Source organism: Channa argus, chromosome 2, assembly GCF_033026475.1.
Source record: "Channa argus isolate prfri chromosome 2, Channa argus male v1.0, whole genome shotgun sequence".
Taxonomy (NCBI): Eukaryota; Metazoa; Chordata; class Actinopteri; order Anabantiformes; family Channidae; genus Channa; species Channa argus.
Window position 1 is genome coordinate 20,680,222 of NC_090198.1, and position 26,695 is coordinate 20,706,916.

At 37.5% G+C, this 26,695-nt stretch overlaps 1 protein-coding gene across 1 annotated transcript in view; it reads left to right on the plus strand.

Annotated features, from left to right (window-relative positions):
- Positions 1-26,695, plus strand: part of mettl15 (methyltransferase 15, mitochondrial 12S rRNA N4-cytidine) — a 50,503-nt gene that overhangs the window by 15,284 nt on the left and 8,524 nt on the right. Inside the window, exons 3-5 of the mRNA XM_067496299.1 lie at positions 14,929-15,065; positions 23,726-23,917; positions 25,182-25,360. Of these exons, the coding sequence (XP_067352400.1) occupies positions 14,929-15,065; positions 23,726-23,917; positions 25,182-25,360 (508 nt within the window). The remainder of the gene's footprint in view (positions 1-14,928; positions 15,066-23,725; positions 23,918-25,181; positions 25,361-26,695) is intronic.

Below are 26,695 nucleotides of genomic sequence, written 5' to 3' on the forward strand. Positions count from 1 at the left end.
ATCTTCATCATTTGAGGTAAAGCCTCAAATGAGGGACCTCTGCATCAGTTCTTACATTAAATCCCATGAGGCTTGCCTCATCCTCTCGTCAGTGCACCACTCTTAAACTTTATATTTCAGAGGGCAGATGTGCCTCAGCTCACAACACCTTCAATTCTTGCTGATGAGTACCTGAATGAAATATATGCACACTGGCAGCAATGCTAGATGCAGTAAATTTCAGCCTCACTGTGTCAGCAGCATCCTGCTGAGATATAGCCCTCACACACAAGCTTGTGTACTGTTATGTTGTCTAAGCCTCATGAGACTGGCCGACTGGTGTCAGAGATTGAAAACCTAAGCAGGCTAATGGTCATCTGTCTTGACCTTTGGTCATTTCCACCTTTACAAACTGCAGTCTTAGTGCTAACACCTTAGGGGTTGGACAGTGTAACAATTTAGGCTATGAGACAACCTAAATGTGTCAACTGTTAAATGTTCATACTATGGTGGTCTGATTTGTACGGGCTTGGAATAATTTTCCAATCCTAGAGTCATTCACATAGACACATAAAAAACTTGCATATACAACAACAACCTTGATTAAGGTCAAAGCAACCACACATCCTAATATTAGTTTACCAAACAACTGTTAACTGCTCCTAGCAACCAAAGCTTTCGTATTGACTGAAAGTGACATTGGTGGGATGGATATGTTGATCTCTACTTAATGGTTTAATCAAAATAATTCTCAACCAGAAAAATGCTAACATGAACACTATGTCATAATGATTAATGAAGTGAAACCAACTGGAAGTTTTGCAAAATTAAGACGTTAATACTGTTGGCTAAACAGTATTTATACTAAGTATGGCCACCAATTGACAAGCGAAATATAAAATAATATGTACGTGCAATACATACAGTGCAACTTTAACTACACAGAAATGTGATTAAAACCATGGCCTTTACTGTTCCTCCACCTGTTTTTAATAGGTACTAGAAGCAAAAAACATGGGAGTAATGGTCGTGCCATAAGGACATCGGCAGCTTTATCAAAAATCTGTAGATAATGCTAAGATATGAAGCTGCCCTCCAAAACCTACTCTTTCCCCTAATCCACTCCAGTACCCTCACCCCATTCCCTAGATGTTGTAATTTCACATTGTATTATCAACCCAGGTTTTAAACTATTGGAAGCATCTTCCTAAATGCCCTAGATGTCTCATTTCTGTTACCATACCTTCCACCATGAATCCTTCATTTAGCTTCACTCCCCTTTGCAATCCCTAATGGACTTGGCCCTGTTTTTCTTTTGTCTCCCTTTACTTCCATGGAATTCACCTTCAGGAGAGAAAGCCATCATATTTGATGCTTCTTTACATTTTATGAACATAGTTAGACGATTCTACCACCCTCTCCTTTCAGTTTCACTTTTGTTTTCTCTTCGGCTTTATATAGTTTACATTGTTTCCTTGGTGCACTGTATTGACAATACTGTCATACTTAAGAGAATCTTTCAGAGCAGGCACCAATGAAACACATAATAATTCTGAATAGATTGTCTGCGTCATATTTTCCCTTATTTAGTATTTCCTTTGCATTTTGGCATTTCCTATCCACTGGAAGTTAGCAGCGTATATTCAGTAATTTAACAACCACATTTCTGAGTATGTCAAAATTACACCATTAGAGGACTGACAACCAGTTTGCAAAACAGTTTGCAAAATGTTTTCATTTTCTATTGAGGTGGAGCTCCACAGAAAAAAAAGACAGGAAAGGAAATTTAGACATCTTTAAACATCTTTTGTTTACCTTTATTCATTGCCATATTTACATGTACAGTCTTAAGAGAAGGGGGAATACATAGTGTTTTTTGTTTGTTTGTTTTGTTTGGTTTTTGATATTTGACACCAGGGTTTGCATCTTGTCTTCTACCCAAACTTAACACTGGTTTCTTTTAACTGTGAAAGTGATCTTTCCCTAATCTTATTGTAGTAGTTTGTAGTTATTTGGCATAACCATGATTTCACTTGGCAGCTAAGTGGTGGAGTGGTTAGCACTGCTGCCTCACAGCTTAAAAGTCCACAGTTCAAATTTACCTACCAGCTGCAGCCTTTCTGGGTGGAATTCCCTGTGCTTGCATGGGTTTCGTCTGAGTACTCTGGTTTCCTCCTACATTCCAAAAACATGCCGGCTAATTTGTGACTCTAAATTGCCCATATGTGTGAATGTGAGTGTGAATGATTTTCTGTCTTTATGTCCTTACCCTGCCTCTCGCACAGTTACACCTGGGATAGGTTCCAGCCCCCCACTGCCTTGAACAGGATAAGCAGTTACAGATAGTGGATGGATAAATTATTTCTCTAATTACACTATTATGTCCTTACCATCAAAGCAGCAGACCAGTAAATACGCTTATACAATTGATGTAAGTCATTTTATTGAGAAGCTTGTAAACACATTTGTAGTTTAGATTTTCTGTAGTGCAGCAAAATAAATTCTATATATGTCTTATATTTTTGTACAGAATACTACACTGAAGGGGTGTATGATAAGGGACATTAAGTACCCATCAAGATGACAGCCAATGTTTAGTTTTACATTCCTAAAATCTAATTCACACATGGTTTAAGAGTTACAAAATTGGTGCATGGTGGAATGATAATGTCTGTGTAATATGCTTTTTTACAAAAAAGATAAACTCATTGGAAATTTTATGAATATGCTATTATTTTTTATTTCAAACGTTTAGCTGCTCAACACAACATGGTCCCTACTTCACTGAAAAGTTAAATTTCAATGTATGTGGACTAGAGTTTTCAAGTTTTTAAATCCCATTTGTGTAAGCTGCAAATACAATGGGACCATATTCAATTTGAGCACAGAGCAACCATACTCTTGCAGCAGATGAACATGAAAACAACTTTAAGTGTCAAGCCCTGCTCATACATCATTCTGCAAAATGAAGGTCAAACATCAAAGTGAAGTAATAATACACAAAACACAATTTTAAGTGGGGCAGACATTAATATTACACAGTAATTTTGCCAGAGCTTCTTTTTGAAATTATAGTGTGTGTCTATATATGTGTATGTATCTATATATGTGCATGTGTCTATATACAGTATGTCTGTCTCTCTCTCGCTCGCTCTCTCTCTCTTTCTCTCTCTCTCTCTCTCTCTCTCTCTCTCTCTCTCTCTCTCTCTCTCTTTCTGACTGAGAGAGAGTGAGAGGTACTGAGGCTGTCGTTTTTGTTGATGTAAGGATGCATATCCTAGAGTTGCTATGCTGAGTATACAGTCTGTTTGTGTATTATGTAGTTAAATCCTTATAGTTCAAGCCAGACAATAAGGTGCAGAAACATGTCAAAAATGTATGCTTGTGGATCTGCAATACTTTTTAAAAGAATCAGCACCCTCCTGATGTGTTGCACATTTATGATAAACATTAACATTAGACATTGATATTGTTATAATTAAACCTATTTAAATTTAGCATATGTTGTGTTAACTTTAAAGATAACTTTCACTTGACTTTTGTTGGTACTGCTCCTGCATATTTGACTGGCAGTGTCATTCACTATAATTTGCTTGTTAAGGTTTCATTCAGTTTTATGCGAAAATGAATATTTCCAGCTGAGAAAATGTAGCTCACTAAATCTCCAACCTGCAAGACAAAAACAGACAGTTTGGCCGGGGGGTGGGGGGTGGGGGTGGAGAGTGATGACTCATGCACACCGTAGATGTCCCTCCCTTTCCATTTCTTTCAGTGTCCAATCAGTTTTTCCCCAGCTGTCAATCATTTCCTCCAAATCAGATCTCCACAATACTTTACTATCCCATATAAATCAATTATTTGCAAAATATAAAATATGCAAGCAAAATAAAAATGCCATTCTCATCATTTTGACACACAGATTATTGGTTGATAAAGTGATTACTTGGAATGCTGATGTTAATACTCTGTATTTATGATGGTTTTGTTCATGAAAATTTAAATGAAAGCACATGAACAAATTTTATAATGCTCCTGATTAGATTTTAAAGTTATTTTCTGTATATTACAATTAAGCTTTGTCAAAGAAATACTTGCTTTAGTTCTCAGTTTCATAGTTCTCAGAAAAGGCTGATTATTCAACATTACTTAAATATTTTAGGACTTTCATATTCCATTTTCAAAAATGCATAAAGTTCATAAAATGATACAAAGACTAATAGTTGGATTGCCCACGTACAGTAAATATTGAGTAATTTGAAGGAAGACATAATGCCTCGTATCCCTGTTACTCCAGGGATCTTCTTAGCACCATTGTGGTGTAAGAGCCTGTCTCAGGACTCCTTGAAGTGGGTGGATGCTTGACATGGGCTTTATGAGCATTATGTAGAGGAGGACAGGGACTGGGGATTCCTCTTTGCAGTCAGAACTTTATTGAAAAATAGAACAAATATAATTAAAAAAACAAAGGCATAGCATGCATGAATTGTATGACATTTATGGTGAGGAAAAAGTTCATAAAGGAGTGGAAGGAAGGGGGAGGTTGTGGGGGTGTTACTGATTCTACAGTGATTGACTTAAGGTGAGTAGAGTGTGCAGAGATTACTTTTACAATATTCCAAAAAGCTTTATAGTCGTCAGCTGCCCTTAAAGATTTAAAACTGCTCATGTTAAACAGATAAGCTGTTAAGTTTAGGCCCTGTAATGATGAAATTTAAAAAGGAAGTAATCCAATGCTTTGTAATTTTTAGAGACAGATTTTGATGAATTTATAGTTTTTGTCATTAGTAACTTTTGATGCGTCACTCCAAAACTGAGCTACACATCCTGTAAAGGAAGGTATGAGGGAGAGACTGGTGACTGGCACTAGTAACATCTAGGGAAAAACTTGAGGGGCTTGGATACTGTGGCACACTAGATCTTTATGTCCTCCTCCATGCTTCTGGGGGGTACTGACACTCCAGCCACATAATCTATTGCTAGCAAGTAAGTAAACACAATAGTTTTAAATCCAATCATTCCAGTAAGACAAATAGTCACCCAACATCCATTAAATTAGAGGTCATAATGGGCTCTAGCTTGGCACCCTGCTTCAGTGACTGTGAGCATAAATAGTGATAAAGTGATACATTTTACAGGGCTGTAGAACTTTGACTTATGGTGCTGCAATGGCACCAACATTTTAGTTTATCAGGTACTATGAGTATACCAGTATTTCTTCTCACAGTGGCCACTTTATAAGGTGCCAGAGATGTCTTGAACTGATTATAACATTCTGGCATTGTGTATTGTCCAGGCTAAAAATTCAGTGTTGTCTTTACTCAACAGTCCATATTGTCCTTCCCCGCTCTCCGTATTGATAGCCAGTCCAGCTGTTAAGTTAATTAAGTTAAAATTATATTACATCATATTAATACTTAAAGCTGAGAGTAAAAACGTAATAGTTTTGAAATAGGATCTTCAGTGTTTTGAATAAAGAGCTTGATAAAAATATATTATATATGATATAATATATTATATATTATTAAATAATCTACATTTCACTGCTATTTCAGTCAACACATAAGTATCACATCAGACTCAGGCCAAACTATGGTCTAGCTAGATGACTGCTAACATCACAATGCAATATCCGGTTATAATGACTCTATGCCTAACTTGTAGCTATAGAGTATTTTATTTGCGCTTGAAGAGTGAAATTAGCGTTGTGAAGTTATATTTTTGGTGTTTATGATACAGTTTCTGTCAGGCAAGACACAGGTCAGCAATATCTATAGGCAGGATAAAAACTTTTAAGGGTATTTTGTTAAACACCCATTAAATAAACACAATCATGTAGACAAACAGTAACGCCAGCTCTGCCTATAGTTTCTTATCCACCATTGGTATACAGTTCTTATCTCGAAAGAAGTTGTCTAATCACTAATTGCTATGAATATCCTAATACAATATCTGTTACCGTCTTACTCTAACATTATAGAATAACATAATTTGACAACTGAGCAACTTCTTGTAAAGTTTCTCTAGCAGCCTCCACACTAAACCAGTTCACCTCCCTCCTACCAGCTGTGCTAAGCAATGAATCACATCAGCAGTTGAGAGAAAACAGATGATCAGTGAGTGAATGACTAATTTCTTTATTAATTTTAAACTTCATCCAGTGATTAATATTAAGACTGTTTCATTATTTCCATTAAATGTGAATATTTAAATGTAATATGATCTATGACCCTATTTAGACTTGGTTTTAAAATTATATTAGATCACAAGTAGACACTGAAGGCACAACACTATTTACACCTGTTGATATACATGCTTCTCCAAGGTGTCTAACAGACCACTTGTCCATATTTTGTTACTGGTAAAGTACCTGCTAACGTACTACTTATAGTTAGTCAATCAAAATGCCTAAGGTTGCACATAGCTAGCTGTATGTATATTCTAGTTGGAATATCCATACAGTCCATCTAGTTGGATTTCATATGTTAAATTTAGTTGATGTGTGTCTCTTCTGCTGCAGCCCGAGCACAGTGAAGGTATTTCTGTTGTGGTGCTGATTCCCACAGGACCTTGCCTGTTTCAGCAATGCAAACTGATACATTCACACCTACAGGCAAAAATGTTTTGTCACCAGTTTATAAGGGACAATGTTAAGTATGCTCTGACAGCTCCCTACATTCATGGCGGTCCAAGGATCAGCACCTTGGACAGCGATCATTATACATTTATGCACAAAATGTTGACAATAATCCACCAGAACTGAAAGATGGAGCGCTTGATAGTCTTAAACATCACCATTTGACTGTCTTTTCTATTTTTTTTCAAGATTTGAAAGTTGTTTAAAGGACACGCTATTCCTTGGCCTCTTTCTTGTCTTTGTTAAAGTTTTAATAGCTGCCAGTTTGTTGTTGCTTTTGTGATTGAGGGAGGGGCAAGTGCTACATTTCATTTTTCCTACCCAGATTTATATCAGGTGGTCATTGCTGCTGCCACTGCTGCCCATTAACAAAGACACATGTGTTTGTTTAGGTTATGCTGTGCAGTGGGGAATGAGTTTTCATTGCAGTGCTGGTTGACAACTAGTTTGTTAACTCTTGTATTCTTTCTGTCTTTTTGACTTATCATTTTCTCCTGGCTCTCATTGTTATGTTGAATAGAGATTTTTCTCACCCAATCCACTATATAATAATGGCAAACCAAGGATAAGCTTGGGTAGCTATGGGTTTGCCTTAAGCTGATTTCTAAACCTTGAAATGAAAATATTTCCCTTTTTTGACCTGGAGGCTGCCTCTCTTCTTTGTGATCAGGTCTACTCAAGCCTTCATTGTCACTCTCCTCTGTCCCAGCACAACTTTTATCCTGTGTTAAGTGCCTTTTGTATAAGCAAGATAAGAGTGTTAGAGGTGTCTTAAGGTTTAAAACAACAATCTCAGTTGAGGAGATTTTACCTCAGCTGAGGTAGTTTTAACATATCAGGACATTTATTGTGTATAATGGTTTATATAACATACTGGGCTGTTTGAAATCCAATTTGAGTACCTGATGTACGTTATGCTTCAAAGTACTTTGTGCAAGTTAAACAATATTTTAAATTATATTATGATATTATAATATTATTATATTATATTTTTTTACTTTCCTGAGCTTAAGGCAATGTGTCACTATAAGGAGCATAAAGAAACTTCCCTGTGTGCTTCATAACAGCCCAGATTGTGCCTGAAATTAGCTATATATGGTGAGTGGAGACGCCGTGACAAACAGACTAGCCAGCTTCTTGAAATTGTTTAGATAGTTTTCCAGTATGTCCTCTGCCTAGTGCTACATTTGCAACACATCTGTGGACCAATAGCTCATAGACTGTTGCACCCAATCCATAAAAGGGATGTCTCTAAAAAAATGACAAAACACCTAAAGAATGCCTCGTCAGTATTCGGGACCAAGGTAACAATTTCCCCAACAAAGATTGCTAGTGAAGAAACTCCAATGTTCAGTAGATGAAGATATTTTTCTCAGAAGTATATCAGAACTTCAATATTAAGCAATAATGATGGTGGTCTTTACTTTCATTTCCAATGCTGACAATGAAAACTGCAAAGCTTTTGCATATTTTACAATGGTGGTATAACTGCTCAATATATGATACATATGTAGTCTGTGGTGGGTCAGCTGCTGCTTTTCGCAGTCACATTTTGATTAGTGGATGATACTTGGCTTACACTTGCAGCTTGCTGTTACTTTATTTACAAAGTAATGCCTGCAGTGGTTTATGAGTGATTTAAAATGAGTTATCAAAAATAAATAAAAAAATGTTGTGATAAACCAAATAGTTGAACAGTCTCAAATGTGATCTTGTGTTTGTGTTCTTTTTAAACCGTGCTTTCTATCCTAAGCTAAATACGTTTTTATTTGCTAGGACAAAATAGGACAGAAATTTGAGGACATCCCTTTGGGTCTAGTATCTTCTTGAGAGCATGAATTGTTGAATTAATTATTAGTTGCAACTCTAGTTGTGCGAAGTGTGTGTGTGTGTGTGTGTGTGTGTGAACATGTAATTGTATAAATATCTGCATCGCATTTAATGGCAATATTCTTCTATATTTTTGTCTGACAGTTGACTATGAACTGAATTGTTGGACTGTGAGGACGACTGGCTGATTGAACTGTCATTGAACAGTTTTAACCATGAAAATCCTAATACCGGGTCCCAGACAAAACATTTCCTTATTGGGTTGCCTGCTAGCATAAGTTCAAACCAGTGCATACCAGTGCGGTACCATCAAGACTTGATCTTTTTTGATCACCTTTTCCTTCACAAAATTCCCATTATCCCATCATCTGTACAAAACGTGTTTTAATTTTCCCTTTAAAAATAAGCAGTCCTTGATTTACAGTTTGACTTTGACTAAGTACCTTCAGTAGCATTCATCAATTCTCAGGTATTCATCTGGAAACTACCAACACCCCAAATACTTCAGATGGGTATTTCTTGAGGCAGAAAAGCAAATGCTGTCTTTACGCGTGTAGACGTGTCTTGTCTTACCTAGCTCAAATACCTCTTCAAGTACCCTTTTTTTTTAAGTTGTGCCAAAAGAGTGCAAACAGCACTGAATAGATGAATGAATGTATTAGTTGTAACTCTGCAGCATTCCTTTGACAAAAGAGAGATTAGCTTTGGGAGGCATTTGGAATGAGCCTTCTGGGAAAAAGTCAACATTTCTGTGTTCACTCATTCACTAACTCTCTTTTACTCATTCTCAGACAAACATATGGAATGTTTGGTACATTTTAAGTTTAGGTATTTGAGGCAAAAACTGCCTCCATCTGAGACATTCTCTGTTTAAAGTTTTTATGCATTTTGAGATAGTCCGGTCTTACTGGCCATTTAATTTGTGCACCCCCACCTCTGCTTCGTACTTGAGCAACCTACACATTTATCATATTCATTTATATAACATAGGAAAAGAAAAACATATTTACCTTTTTAAAGTAAAGTTGGAATCAACGTTTAGAGAAAATCTGTAAAGACTACTGGTATAAATAAAATAGCATTGTGAAGTAATCTTGATATAATTAGAGCATTGCAGCAGTTTTAGGTGTGAGATTAATATTGAGAAGGAATAGTCAAACTACAGTTTACTCTGCAAAAAGCACCCTCTTTTTCCTAATCACAACCTCCACCTTCATTCTGTTATTCCATGCCCTGATGCTGCAAACCTGCCGAATTCTTGCTCACTTGTATCTCACCATGAACTTTGTGTGACAGAAAGAAATGCAAACCGGTTACCTCCACTCTTGCCATGGCAACGGACGCGACAAGAAAAGCGATCCTGTACCTGTGTATCTGTCTCCCTAATGGTCTGTGTGTTAGTGTAACAAGATCTGTAAAAACTCCCCTCAATGACATTTTAGATCCCCCACTGTAACTGACCTGGGCTGGGGAGTCACAAGTAGGATTTAGGTGAGTACTCAGGCTTCTCTCAGGTTCCTGTTCCCCTTTTCCTAATGAATGCAACCATAGGATGACTTTAGATGAGGCCCCTTTTTCCATATGGCCAGGATATTATTTACTGTCTTATGAGTTGTGTCATGCTTGCAAAATATCATGAATACCAAAAATAATATTTTTGTCGCATCATATATATTCTAAATTCACTCTAAATAGATGCTCCTATAAATGTTTTCAATTAAATCTACCAAATGAGAGAGTTTAATGTATTTGCCCTTTCCCCTTTTGAAAAGAAAAACTCTAATTAAGAATGCTGTAGGGTGATTACTGAAATGTCCTGTCTTATAGTAGCTTGCAGTTTCACTGCTGGACTGCACCACATGGACCACTGCTAACTCTCCTATTCCCTCTGCTGGGAAAGGCAGATATTACACACCCTAAGTACAAAACATAGACTACTGCTTACTGTAATTGCATTTATTTTAAGTATCATCTCCGCATTTAGAGACCGAGCTGACCCACGTTATGTTCTGGCTTTATTCCAGTCTGCTGCTTTCTCTGGGAAGGCGTGCTCTAGGTGAGAGCTGACACCCCTCTGTATGAAATATCAATGTGAATGACTCACTCCCAAGTTTGGTGTCAGTCATCATTGCAAATGCCAAACCTATTATCACCAACTCTTTTCAAAAAGTGGTTTTGTCCATCTGGCAGAAGTAGAAGGCAAGTAGCAAAAGAAGGAAGATTTTCACCAAAGAATTTGTACAAGCTTATTTTCTCCCAGAGCAAAATACCCAGACTTTCAATTCACCTCATAAATAACTTTGTAAACATCAGATTTTCAATTTTGGGTTTTAGACACTTAATTATTGGCTTAGCTTAGTGTGTGTGTGTGTGTGTGTGTGTGTGTGTGTGTGTGTGTGTGTGTGTCAAGAGGGTGAAACTATTATGTTGTCTAAAAAATTGTTTTTATATTTGCAGCCAAGCACCACTAAGAATATTCTGCATTAGCTTGCAGTCTTTTATCATTTACACCAGTGAAATAAATAGTCTTTAGCTTTGTTTAACTGGCCATATCCTCCTCAAGATGTGACAAAAGATTGTTTTGACAAGTGCTGCATACTCCAGTTGAGGACCAGTTTGTCTCCTGGTTGCTTGTGTCGACTGTTTTGATAAAAGCCAGCCTACTTTGCTGTTTGTGTTTCTGTTTTCCTTTTTTTGTATTGAATAGCACAACAGGCAAGTTCATTATGCGTGTGAGTCATCCCACTAGCCCACACCCCCTCCCCATCTGTTGCTGTGCGCTGGATAGGAGAGGGAACTGCCATTGATCACTTCTTCCCTCACACATGCACGCACACACCCCACCTTCAACGTCACTATTGATCGACATGTTTAATGTTTTTGTGGGGAATAGCTGGCATTTCCTTTTATGTCATTTTACATCTGTTCCCTACCAGTTGCTGACATCATAAATCACAGAGAAGGAATTAGAAAAAATAAATAAAAAGTAGAGAATAATCCAGCCAATTATTCAGTCTGTGACTATTCAGTGAGTGCAGGACTGCGATCCTTTTTTTTTCATGGTTACAATGTCAAGAAATATATAAAGAAATATTTGTGGACTAGAGAGGTTTTCTGCTTTGCAAGTGTTTTTCCACAGATACAGCTGAGTTAACCACTACCTGACTAAAAGCAAAGATGCTTCAGAAATGGCTGCCAAATATTATGGATATTTCCTTGGTAAAGCATTTTTCCCACTCCGTCCCTATGATGATTGATAAAAAGTGTTTTTTACAGTTAAAGGTTTGTGTTATAACCTGGGTTATTATTTGTAGTGTTATTGTTTTGGGATTGAAGTTTCTACAGAATGCAATATCCAGAATATCCAGAATAATATCCAGCCAAGAAAGCGATGGAGCTCATGGCGCATTAGGAGACCTCGGAAGTCGAGGATGGCCTGAACTTTGACAGCAACACGGCATACCTCTCCCTGTCCTACTTGTTTGCCCAAATAAGTAACGCCTACTTTCCCAAATTCAAATTTGGCCAGGTTAAGAGGGAGGAAAGCGGCACGCAAACGGCAAAAAATTTCACAAAGTGTCTTCAGGTGTTAAGTCCAGGTTCCAGGATCTAAGTACACTTAACAATTGTTCACACCGGAAAGCACTGTATTCATCAGCCAATGGCATGCCTTCATTTTTTACTGGGCAGCTGAAAGAGATTCATGAGCTACATCACAGACCTGATGTAGCCTTTCTGTTAAGGAACTAACATAATCCAGAATGTTAGTTTCTGAATTTGGCTTCTCTGAGGCGTCTCTCACAGAGCAAATGCAACAGTATGGCCCAAAACTGAATCGGGTCTGCTAAAACCCAAAGACTCCTGACGAGTTTCCCTCCCTGCAATTAACAGCAGCAACAGCCCCTCATCCCACTCATACTTAGACGTTGTTGCAGAATGTCTGAATCATGCTTTTCAGCGTTTGATGCAATCTTCCTAATGCACCCTGACTTTCTGGATGATACGCGCTGGATGTTTGGTGTTTGACATTGAGCTCTGACATAGCTTGTAAAAATAATGTATTTGTGAAGTTTGTTCTTTGGTCACTTTGACTGCACTTTGGGAGGCTGAATGCTTTCACAATGGCACGAGCTTTCAACAAGCTTAGTGCCACACCTTACTTAGTGGCTGCTCGTTGTTGCTCTAGGATTTAAATATTGAAATCGGTTATAAAAAGGGATAACAATGTAATGGCTGATGCTCTGTCAGACTCAAACTGAAAATGTTTCTCTTTTTTGCTCTTTTTTGTGTATCTGTGTGTGTGTGTGGGTGTGTATGAGGGATGGGCCACAGGTGGTGTCCATGGATTGGGCTGTTTGAATGAATTGCCGCCACCTGATTGGACAGAATGGTAACAACAAACTTCAATTGCTGATTTGTGTGTTTGCATAGATATTGAAATCGATGGAGCTCACGGCGCGTCAGGAGACCTGGGAAGTCGAGGATGGCATGAACTTTGTCAGCGACACGGCATACTTGTCCCTTTCCTACTTGTTTCTCCAAAAAGTAATGCCGCTTTCCCAAATTCACATTTGGCCAGGTTAAGAGGGAGGAAGTGTGACGCAGGAAGATAGAACGGTCGTCCACCAATCCCTCAGTTGGTTCGATCCCAAGCTCCTCTGTGGGCTGTCACTGCTCTTAATCGAAGTGTCCTTGGGCAAGACACGGAACCCCAACTTAGTTGCTCCTGGTGAGTGTTGTCCAGCAGCATAGCAGCTCCCCCATCAGTGTTTGAGTGTGCGTGATTGTGAGTACGAATGGCTGAACAAGAAGCTGTGTAAAGCGCTTTGAGTGCCAATAGGTAGAAAAGCGCTATATACTATAAGTGCAGACCAAGTGAAGACCATATGTCTGTTAAGTATGTAAATAAGTTTGTACATAATTCACTGTAAATATTGAGCACCAGGTAGCCACAGTAAGAGTGAGAAGCCCTTTTATTTTACTAATTTTTCTCCTGTTTTGGGTTAGGAGTTTAGGTTATACATTCTGTCTTTCATTTTGTGTATTTGGTTTGGTTAGGTAAGGTAGTGTTTTTGCTAGAGCTTTTTGTTTGTTTTTTGTTGTGCTAGAGTTATTGTTTTGGGCACTGCTCACTTCTGAAGCAAATACATTGCTAGCACATGGGTCTTGAACAGATGGTCTTGCTGGTTTTGCTTGGGATTGGAAAGAGTGGGGGAGTACATTATGTTATGCCTAGGTTCCCTAGACCAGGGGCATAACACTTGTAACACATTGAACCAATGAATGCATATGTAAGAATATTAAGCACACCTGTATATAGAAGTTTGAATTTTAAAGAGCCAAAAGAGTAAAATAAAGTTTTGGTTTTCATCAACATATTATGTAATGCACATTGAGCTTTTACAAATTTTTCAGAAATAACGTTAAATAACGTTTGTACTCCTAAGTACTCCTTTACCATTTTTGTTACTTCGGATGATCATGGAACATTTGTACTAGCTGAATATTCATTATTTATTTTGTTTCCATCCTCTTACATGCCTTGCAGAGTAAGGGGGGAAACCCAACTCTAAACCCAAGAAAATAATAATGCACCTTTAGATAGTACAAATGTTCCTTGATTTTAATAAAGTAAATCAATTACACTAATTTGATTAATTAATTAAAAACTAACAATAACAATAAAAATTTGTACTAGTGCGCATTAAATCTTATATTTTACTCTTTTTTTTTTTTTTTTTACTTTTACTGAAACTTAAGCCCTGCTTAAATATTCCAGTGATTGCTGTTTAATGCATAGTTTTATTTCAGCAGATATTTAATGGCTGTTAAAAACATTTGATTTAGAATGAACTGATATTTTTTTAACTTTACAATTTGGGATTAAATTAAACTTCAGTTAAATTGTGGGTTGTGAAACCACAGCGATGAGCTAAAGAAGCTAAAATGGACCCTAGAGATAAGGGGAACAGCAGAGTCAGGTGATAATTCCCAGTGGGTTTGTGACTACACGTAGTCATTTGATTCGCTAATTAAACAAATGTTGGCCCTGTCATGTTTATCTTCTGTCAGTTTTGTTTTCCAGATGAACACTTCCCAAAGTACATTTTTAATCTGGGTTAAGGTTAGGCAATGCACTTTTCAATCATGGAACATTTATAATTGAATTATGAGCATTTCATCATTTGTATCACTATTTGGTTATCCTGAGATGTCATGGCAACTGGAATTTTTTCAACCAAGAAATAAGTCCAATTGACATGACTCAACTACCTGGTACTGTATGAATAGTAAGAAAGTCTCATTTAAATTTAGATTTTTTGTTATATTTTAAATATTACCATCAGGTATCAAGAATACATGAGTTTTAAAAAAAACATCCAATTTAAAATGACACTGGTCAGTGACACTTTAACACTTGATGAATCATGTATGGAGTCCTGTTGTGAGAAGAACGTGTTGTTTTCTTGCTGTCTCATATGTAGGTGGTCCTGGACATGACATTTGGAGGTGGTGGACATACCAAAGCAATACTGAACATGATTCCTGAAGTGTCAATTCTGGCCTTAGACCGAGATCCTACAGCAATTTCTCTGGCCCAGCAGTTAGCCAAGGAACACTCGTAAGTGATTTATTTAAAAATATAAACTGGGGGGGACAAGTTAAAGCTGAAGCTGTCTAGACAAATATTGGTAAAATATCATGGGTGTTATTTTATCAATGTCTGGTTGACAGCTTAAGAAAGCACAATAGGGACGAGGTCAGCACTCCAACTTTACAGCTATAAAAGGTCATGGGTTCAAACCCTCTAGCTGTTTTTTTTGGGGGTTTTTTTTTTTTGGTGTGTGTGGACTTTGTATGTTCTCCCTATACGTGTGTGGGTGTCCCCTGTTTAGGATTCTTCTGGGTGGTCATATTTCCTCACACAATGTAAAAATGTGAAGGTTAATTGGCGTCTCTAAACTGTATGTAGTTTTTAATGGGAGTATAAATGTCTGTCTTCTTATGTTCCTCTGTGGTAGACAGGTGATCTATTAAGGGTGTACCTCGCCCCTCACCCGATGACCAATGACCTTTAACAGGATAACCCTTTTAGAAAATGCAGAGTTAATAGCTTAACCATTTGGAGAAGTCATTTATTAAGTCGTTATTTCTTAAAAAATACTGTAGGTGTGATATAGTATTGCAGTTCTCCCTGTGTTTTTCACATCTTGCCTGAGCCCGAACAAATACTGCTTGCCAAGATACAGCCCCTGAGTTTCACGATCCAATCAAATCTGTTCCTTCTTCTTAACTTAAAGCTTTTCTCCCCCCCACGCAAAGCTGGTGGGCTCAGTATGTCATTTGTCAGACTAAGGGCCCACGCCAGCAGTGTGAGGGAGATGCTGCCTCCCACAGAGGATCTATAAGATACGAGAGGGGGGGCGGCAAATAGATAGAAGCACAGAGAAGTTAAAAAGTGGAGAGAGGGTGAGAAATAAAAGAAAATGAAAATGCGAGAGAACAGGGAGACACAAGGACACAATGCCAGGGTGAGAGGGAGTGTGTGTGTGCATGAGCAAAGCGTGGGTGGAAGAAAATGAGATGTTCCTAAGACCGTGGCGTGGGAAGGAATCCTTTTACGTAGATTCTGGGGAAACCTCTCTCAAGGGAATCTGCCAGAGAAATGTGCCTGTGAGCAGGGAATGACAATTAAAAGAGAGAGAGAGAGAGAGAGAGAGAGAATGAGAACACTGTATTCTGTCAGCAGCAATATACTCTTGTTGTAAACTCTTCCACACCTACTCGTGATGCAAGTTAAGAGAAGCTAGAGAAATCTAGCAATTACCAATAATTTTGGAAGCCTGAGTAAAAGACCCTGCCAGCCTATGCACTGCATCCACACAACAGGGTTAAAGGATTTTCTCTCTCCGCTCTACTCACGTCTTGAGGAATGAAAAACCTAAGTGCAAACTGTTGAATGTGAACCCGAACACATAGTTTTTCAGTACAAAAACAGTAGATTCACCTCTGAATGTTTTTCCTTTTTATAATTAGCATATAAAAGTTAATATATTTTCTCTAAAACGGGTGGGGAACCCATGCTCCTTGAGAGCTGAAGCCCTGCTTACGTATTGATCATTGATGATTGATTACCTGGTTCAGATGTGTCAATCAGAAACCGGAAAAGCTGTGGGTAAGACACCTGAACAAGGCAATCAGCAATGGGTAGGGCAGGGATAGTTGGAAAACAAGCAGGGCTGAATCCCATCGAGGAGCATGGGTTCCCGAGCATGGGTTCCCCACCATTGCCCTATCTGATTTTTACATAGGTCTTTAATGGGGTTTCTCTCCTGTATCTTTGGCCTTGCTATTCTTTGCTTGCCACCATTCTTGTTGTTGCTATGACTGCTCTGTGATTAAACCTCAACAATAGTTGTGCCCACAGTAAATGTTATTAATCTTAAAGAGCTACAAGCTTTATTACATGTGTGTACATTAAATCCCACAGATACCCATATGATATTTGCATGCACTACACACTGTTAACTCGTTTATCATAGCCAGTCAACTATAAGTGATGTGGTTTCTATCTCATCCACAGCATTTTTTGTCGATACAGATGCTATGGTTACAGTGGCAAGGAGCAGTTATTTTAGAGTTTGAAGATTGCAGAAATTTGAGTTTAGTTATGTTATTAAGTCCACTAACAAAAGCTTTTACAGCTGAAGTGGGACTTGAAATATGACCCAGAAAATCCATTTGGAGTATTATTAAAAATGATTATAGGTCTTATAGGTTGAAACTGTCTGAAAGGTGATAAATTTACTCATTGTTTATTATTAAGTTCAAAATGGGTAGAGGAGCTGTATTGGAGTGCATTATAAGAAGATGTTCTAATGTTTTGGCAACCTCATTCCACCATTTTGTTTTCTCGTATACGTGAAGCCCACTACCCAGTGGGTTAAAGGCAAAGAAATAATTTTATTGCAATATGTATATGTGCTCCATGGCAATTTTTTCTGTGTTGAATAGTTGCTACATTGTCTACTGCATTAGGTGAAGGTAAGCTTTCTATCACTACTTACTACTGTTGTTCAGCACAACACGCAAGCTGGCCATTTTCTCAGTTCTAACTAGCTGATTAATAACCCCAATCAGTCAGTCACACTTCATAGACAGCATCCAAGAAAGTGTTGATTGCCAAATTTGGAAACGTGATTAGTCAGTGATACAATATTTTGTAACTTTTAAGAATCAAGCTTTTGAATCAGGAAATAAAGATGACAAAAGAAACTGCAGGCAAGCATTTAACAGTTACTGGAGACAATAACAAGGCCACCAACGAGTTATCAGCTATTTAGTTAGACATCCACAATCTTCTAGTAGCTTAAATAGTAAATACGCAAGACAGTGAGGTTTTTTTATAACCTCCCTTAGGTCAGCTGAGGTAGCACAAATGGAAATTTTGAACAGAATGCATTATAAAGACTGGCCTGTGTGTGTTCTGTGTTTGTAGCATCTTTCTTTTTTCTTCACTGGACTGTAGATATTTTCATCACTGCTCCCCTGCTGAAAGCAATCAATCAGCATCTTGTCTTAGGCTTCAGTGACGCAGGTAAAGGAACTGAGCAGGTCAACACAAGGGAATATTTCAGGCTTGATTTGTGAAGAGGCAGCATCATGTTGAATGAGCATGTGCTCAAAACGAGGCTGCTGTGAAGGGCCTTGATGTCTTCACTTAACGTACTTATTCCAGGTGGACAAGTTGAACAGTTGAATAAAAGGAAATGTTTAGTGATGGAATCGTTGGTGAGCAAATACAAAAGTGTATTTGTAACCACACATGTTTTATGCAAAGTAAATGATATCTTAATTTAAGTTAATAGTACAACATTTAACTGTGAAATAACAGTTTGAGAAAATAATCTTAGCAAAAATCACCTCAGTAAATCTTATAATTATAATTTCTTATAGTTCTTATAATTATAATTGTAATTTTAATAAAAACTGCACATTATTGTTTTCATACTGAACTTCATTAAAACAGTTTTGCCAGTGTGTTTTGATTAGAAATTGATTCGATAAAATTCAGAACAAGTGTAACTATATTTACTAAGATGAAAGACCTAATAAAAAGACCTGGTTTGGAGAATGAAAAAAGCTTCAGCAAAGCTTTCCATAATGGATTATTAATTTTTTTCCTAGATTGTAACACTTTGCTATTGTAGTTATCTTAAGAAAAGGTTGTGCTTAGCAGAGCTTACGCAGTAGGCTGTGCAAGTGGCCTATGCCACTTTGTTAGCATTCATACTTGTGCGCTGGTGTGTCTGTTTTGCTTTTCAGTTACACCACCAAACCGCTAGTTGGTAGTGGGTTTTATGTGCGACTGTGTTGTTTTTCTGTTGTTCTACAATTAATGGTGGCTGAAAACCAAGAGCATCCTCTTTGAGTTGGAGCTAATAGATGATGAACAGCAGTTACCTTTATTGAAATTACTGCAATAGTGTAGGTGGGCGAGGGGCTCGTCAGGCTACAGTGTACGTTATGCAGCTATGGAATACCTATGCCACACCTGCGGCTTAAATTTGACGGAAAATCGTAAATCAGGCAGACAGAATACAAAGTGGAATTTAGAGGTGTTTTTATACAAAACATCTACTGGTGGGTCATAGTTGTCCAGTCAAACAATACTCTTACTAATAGCATAGCTCTGTTTATATCGTGAGGATTAAAATCTTTATTTACCTAGAACATGTTGACTTCACCTAAACAGGCAAACTACGATGCAAATTGGATTGCAACAACATTCTTTTTAAAAAAAAAAATTGTTAAAACTTAGTGGTTCGTTTGTGTGTGGACTAATAATAAATGTTTGTTAACAGCACTTTTTACAAATCTTGAGTTCAACCTGCACAGCTTTTCAGTGTTAGTTTGATGTAGAGGTCAAGATGGCAGAATGACAAAAATTAGCATGATGTCAGTGTAGTGGGGTTCTACCACTATAAATAGCTCAGATCTTAAGTAATTATAAGCCCACAGTTGGACCTAAGCACATACAGCACTGAAACTTGTCCTCTTTAATAATATAAGACCTTACATAAGGCATTTATATCTCCAACTCTGTGTCTAAGCCACATAAAGAAGTTAATAATTTAGAAATGTTATGCAACTGTTTTGCATATTTTTAAATCCTTTAGTGACTTAGAAAAACATGTTGTAGAAGATGTCACAGTGTGTAGTGGAAGGAAAGTTCATTACCTGTGTGTGGGCGGACACAAACTTTAGTATTTAGATTTCTAATAATTAGAAATGGGAAGTAATTTACTTGTAATTAAAATGCAGTTGATTAAAAGTCTGTGATTAGAAAGAGAGAGCTTTCAGTACTCTATAGCAGCTAGCTATTGTATCACTTGACACACTGACTGGGTGATCATAAAGGAAACTAAATGATAGATTTAAAATTATTCGTGTTTGAAATGATATATACAAATCTTAAAATGAGACAGATGTCTTTTAAGTTTTGTATATGTTGTGTTGCAATTGTATATTATAATTGTATGTAATAATGATATAGAAGAGTAATACTTATGGGAGGAATTTACTTAACGTAAATTCTTCCCATAGCTGCCCTCAGATAAATCCACCAGGTCCTACTCTCCCTGCAGCTGACTCTTCCCCAACCCACTGTTCTCAACACTCTTTTGCCGTGCTGACTGCTGCTGGCAACGCCACAAGAATGTGTCTTGTCTGCAGAGAAGGTACCCTTAATAGACCCGCTCACATTCTTCCTGTTTCCAAAGCCTAATAACATTAGGAATTTGGCAGTTGTTTTATACAGCTCTTACTTGTGTAACATTCAGGGCAAGTCCGTGGTTTCACTAGCAGGCACTGCCCACAAGTCCGCGGTACTCTGTCCCCCCTCCACTCTCCGTATTTGGGTACAGGGAGTCACCACCAAATGAGAGCCAACTGTTAGTACTAACAATGCTCTGTATCAGGAAATGTATAGTACTAACGTTGGTTAGTCAGTTCAAATAAGCATCAACATTCCTTTAGCACATCAATACATTACTGTAGGCATCTTTGTTGCTACACTATTACTGAAAATGCCCTGTCATAATATGCGTACCGTTTTGCAATATACATTTTGATCCAGGTTGAAGATTGCTCATATACTTGTTTTTCAATACAATTCAGAATTAATTCTTTACCCCAAAAAGATTATCAGTTGAATAAATAGAAGGGGGAAAAAAATCATAAATGCATTGTGACACCTACTGTATCTAGCAGTTAAGCCAACTGGTGTTGATGAAGGTCTGACCAAACAGGAACACAAAAAAATATGTTAAAGTAGACATTTTTATGCACACTTACTGTACAGTTTAATTCAGTCTCACTGTTTCCCGCCGTGGTAGGGGCCAGTTTTCTGTTTTTAAAAACGCAAAACAACAACAAAATAATCAGCAGCACAACACTGCTTGACCTCCAGCTGTTTGAATTCAACTGGAATCCAGAGCAGCTAAAATGTTCAAAACCAGTCTATACTACATCTTTGAATAATTAAAAAATAAATTAAAAGACTGCTATTGAGAAGGCAGCAAATCAGGGGAATTGTCCAGGTGATGGGAGAGAACAACAAAGACTATACTATAGATTTTTCAACAAGTTAATCACTATGCAGCATAGTGAATCACAACATCAAAGCAAAGGAAGGCCCTGGCAGCGTGGGTGAGATGCTCCCTTGCCATTTGGTCTTCTGTGGGTTTTGAAATAGAGGACTTGCCAATTTGTGTTCTTTCCTTGAATGCCCCTCATTAATGTTGAGAAAGGTGAAGTCATTGTTATGTATATAAAGGGGAAGTTTCAGACTTGGTAAAATATCTGAGAAGGGAAGAGTTTCTTACACTTTTACACATTTGTATTTATTGTCATAATAATTCAGCTAATTGGTATCGATACAGTACTCTTATTGGCACAATATCATGATATTGTATAAAATTATATTGCAATTATTTTTTAATTTTATTTTAAACAATATTTATGGTAACTTTCTGGTTCTTTGTTTAGCTTTGTTTAGTTTTTTGACATACCGTATAAACTATTGATCAAAAGTTCTGTTGGTAGTAAAGCTAATGATGGCTGGTACCTTTAGAGGGCTCTGGACTGCAGAGAATTTGTTGCATTTTGCAAATCCTTTTACCAATGCGCCAGTATTCTTGGTGCAAATTGTGCCCTTTGTTATACAACAGGAGGGAACGCTGTGAATAAATTCTAGTTTATGTGATTAGCAGTGAGTAGCAATGGTTCTTTGCATTCACTAAAACCAACAAGCCTTCTCGTCCAGATGGAGGTTCATGTGTTGAGAGCTGTGACTCAATCTATGTGCACAGGTTGCTAGTTGCTTTAAAGATGGGTGAGACATCAGTTTTAATGAAGTATTGGAAAGTGCATTGCATACATGTAAGAGCAGAGACTGATTCATTTTTGCAGGAAGAAACCCATCAGATCACCATAGCCAGTGGGTGATAGCTAATGTAAATGTAAGGCTTAAAACCAACCTCAGAAGCATTGCTTGTTAAAGTTATTGAAGCCATTGATACAATCCAGAAATATTTGTTAAAATAATGTTTTTTAGTTTTATGTAAAAACTTAAAATTTCAGCATGAATGTCATTATATGTTTTAATGTTCCCGGAGTCATGTCAACACTCATTTCCCTCACCAGAGTTAATGACAAGAGCAAGAGTTTCCTTCTTGGTAGTTTCCATATTGAGGTCTTAAAACCTATTACTTTAGCTTTTAAAACTGATTAAAAATGCATGTTAACCTCACACTGATCACATATTGCACTGAGTGCTGAATAAGGAGGATGTAGTCAATTTGAATCCAAGATGCGAAAAATGTGTTAGTTCTTATTTTAGTAACGGTTGTTTGAGGGAGTGATAACTTGACTAGAAAGTTATTTTCTGGCAACCAGGTTGGTGGAGAAAGCTGCAGAAGACCTTTTGCTCCTAATGTATGGATGCTAACTCTTGTTGCTTTTTTCTGTCATCATCTTTGTTTACATAGTTTTAAAAGGTCACATGAAAAATGTATGAATGTGGCTGGAGGATCTCACCACTCATAAGGAAGTAAGTACACAGGGTCTCGTTCTGGGTAACTGGGAGTGGCCTCCAGTTCCTGGTTTTTTAAAAAGTTGACTGGAAAGCTACTCAAGCAATTATTGGTTTCCACTAAATTATATATCTTACATGGTCTCCCCATGCACATGCCTGCTTAAAATTACATTCACTTCTCAGATTGTGTGTGTGTATGTGTGTGTGCGCGCACGCATGTGTAAATGGTAAATAGTTTTGTTCCAAAGCACTTTACATTGTTGCTTTACATTCATGCATTCAGATTACACACCTACACATCAATGACAATGTCTGCCATGAAAGGTGCTCGCCTGACACACCAAGAGCTACTTGGTGTTTATTGTGTTGCCCAGGGACACTTTGAAATGTAGCTGGAAGTTGAATCACTGACGCTGTGTTTCATCACAACTACTCTACCAACCTATGTGTATGTGTGTGTGTGTTTTTGTGTTGATTAAATTGGACACCAGACTTTGGTTTTACTGGGCTGGTTCTTGTTTTGAAAGTGTTTGAACATGCCATCTGTAACAATCAAAACCAGAGATCTTTATTAAGTGAATTAATTTAAACACATTAACTACACTCAGGTGATCTCCCTTAAACAAACTGTGTAACTTCTAAAATCAATTGGCTGCACAAATATGTTTTAGGTGACTATCTTTAAAGAGTGGTGAATACTCATGCACTCATTTATTTTCACCTTTTAAATTTTTAATTAACAATCTATTAACTATCGGTTGTAAATGTGAAGTATTTATTTGTGTATTTATTCAGTGTCTCTTTCTCATATTCTATGTGTATATTTTATTTAACCCATTGCCTTTTCCCCAGTGTTTAGACTGTATATGTATATGTATATAGTGTATGTTTTTAAATGTAACCTATTGAGCTAATGAACTAAAAACAGTCACACTTCTTTTTTTTCTCTTTTTAGTATCATGTTCATTTGTCATTTTAGTCACCTCCTTTAGCTAATGTCAAGGGGCTGAATGGCTATGACATTTACAGTAACTGTGCCTTTGAAAATACTGACTGTGAGTAAAACAATGAAGCGTTTCCCTTCTAATTCTATCAATGTAAGGCCAGTAGTTTCCCAACGGTGCGATATGCATCGATATACAAATACCTTATTGTGCTGTTCCTCTCCCTAATTCTTTCTTCAGTGATCGTGTGAAACCATTGCTTGGCCGATTCAGTGAGCTTGAGGTCCTGTTGTCAAACATGAACATTAAGGCTGGCAGCATTGATGCCGTCCTTTTGGATGCTGGCTGTTCTTCCATGCAGATGGATCAGGGAGAGAGAGGCTTCTCTCTCAGCAAGGATGGGCCCTTGGATATGAGGATGGATGGGGAGCGGTAAGTGATTTGCAAAATAAATTAAGTCTGGTGGAATTTAGTTTGATTAATAGGGCTTAATTAATAAAACTGGACATAAAAAGTAATTTTCCTGATAATTGATAATAATAACAAAGTCGGAAGGTCTTGGATAATGAAATCCACTGGTGCCTTAAAATAGCTCCACTATAAGCTACACACAACACGGACCATTGTGGACATAGAGTTTATTTTCATTTTTGTCTTTATTGAGAAAATTCTTTCCCAGATAAACTAGTACAAATATGTTAAAAATAGAGTATGGTTTTTATTTTGTAGAATTTAATCTACATGTCCTGACAAGCAGCCTCTTGTGGTCTTGTGATTACAACTGTTGTTTCTTAGTAACAAAGGACGAAGAAGAGTGACGTTATACAGTACCTAAGGGAGACATCAGGTGCATTGTTGGTTGTACAAAATGTATGAGTTTGACACTGAAGAGCTCAGTTGGTCTCCCAACACTTAGCAACATTCAGCCTTGGTTTCTCATGACTGTGAATTTGATCTTTGGCTATACTCAACCATGGCCACAATTATTATCCATGTTTCTACCCACGACTTAACCAATATTGCTCACTTTGGGGGATTTCTTTCTAATGGTCTTTCTAATATTTGCATTTTAACAAAAAAAAAGATACTACCACTAAACTTGAAATCCAAAATATATAGAATAACACTGTAAAATGTGTTTTTCCTCACGTACCGTGGAATTCACATTAATAAATTCTTTTAGACCTTGTTTTGGGCAATTTCAATTTAATTAGGTTGTATTTTACTTTAGGGCCAGAGTGTGAAAATCAAATAATTAAATAATTATTAAACATGAGCTATAAAAATCAACAAGCCAGCATAAGTATATTCCAATGCTATTGAAATGCTAAATGTTATTAACAGAAAGTTACAATACATAAATAGTGAAGATATAGTAATAATAAAATTGGCAACCTTTTCATAGCTTGTGTATCATATAAGCTTACGGTACATACGTCTTTTACTCATAATACTTTCTTCACATATAATTCACAAGTCTTTATTATTGCTGATAGGATCCAAATATATAATTTTTAGACATATTGCATCAGTATATCATGCAAGAAGCCAGCATTGATCACCTTGTTATAAGCTGTTGCAAAATCGTTCAGCTATAAAGGTTTTCACCTATCCTTATCTCACAGTTGTAAGAATTTGCCACTGTCAGCAAGGACGTGACGTCAAGCAGCTTAATTGGGCTTCTCTTTGTGCGTAGGTACCCCGACATGCCCTGCGCTGCTGACGTTGTGAATACCTTAGATCAACAAGCTCTTGCATCCATCCTCACTGCATATGGGGAAGAAAGACACGCCAGAAAAATAGCTTCAGCTATTGTGGAGGCACGCCGTGTCAACCCCATCACCCGGACACAGCAGCTGGCCAGCGTGGTGGCAGGTAGCTACACACTATCCCGATTAATTCCCTGCAGCATTCTGGAGGCTGTAAGGGAAAATAGAACATGAGTGGAGTTATTAAGGGTGTCTCCCGTTGGGACTTATTTGTCTCCGAAAATTACGTGGACTGTGATCTCTGTCGTCATTCTCTCTCCTGCCTCTGTTTTTTGGTGGCTTTCTTCCACATTTTCCTTTGGGAGACATGAATAAGACAGGCAGAGGTGGAGTTAGTTCGAACAAAATGTGGCTAATGCCTTGAAAACAAACAGTATCTCACATACAGTAACCCATCTCTCTTTCTCTCTCCTTCCCCAATAAGCTTTAGCTTGATTTTCCCCTCTTTTCCACCATTTCTCAGCTCAGAAATATGCACACACACCTGACACATATGCAAGCACACATGACACAGTTGTGTCTAAAGCCGGGATTACATTGTTTGTCTTCATTGATTGTTTTTTAGCTGTATGCCTCCAGATTTGAGCTACTGAATGAGTGAGATGTGGTTTCAATAGTTATTGCACAGAGCTGCATGTGCGTCAGTGTCACCCTGGGAGAACAGGTGTGAGTAAGAGCAGCAGTTTGATCTTTTTTGAAGAGCAAAGCGAGTCACCACCAATGTTTATTTGAAACAATCCAAGAGGTTTTGATTTAAAAAAGTTCCAGGTGGGGCTTTGGGACCAGTTGTGACAGTGATGCTGACAGGAAAATTTTCCAGTCACAGAGATGATGACGACTTATGTGTCTGGGAATGGCTTGTGGGAGCACTTTAGGGACTTGCTGGTATTGAGACTTCATGAAAGGAAGGCCTTTTTGGTCCTCCTCCTCCTTATTTATTTTCATTACGATTGAGGTCATAATGTGACAGATTGCACAGCACTAACAGTTTATTCAAAATGCTGCATATAAATAACAAATAATCCAGTAAAAACATTATGTGTACTTCACATTACTAAGTACCCTTTGTATTTGATTATTAATTGATCTTAATAGTATAGGAATATAGCAATACTACATTTAGCTGTTCATCGCGCCATTGCCTTGTTATGTAACCAATATGTTTTCAAACAAGCAGTGGTAAAATCAGTTCATGTCCTGCAAATGTATGCATTTACATATGCATCTTAAACATGCTTCATACTGGTCACAGTTGATTTTCAAAAGCAGTCCAAATGTGATGCATACTATATGTGTAAATGCTCAATTTAAAATATGGGCTTTTAACATTTGAATATTAATTCAAACCTTTCTGTATTGGACGACTTCGTATACTCCTCTAGTCACGGAATTCATTTGATAGAGTTGTTCTTTAGCTGTTTATCCAGGGTGTTGAAATCAC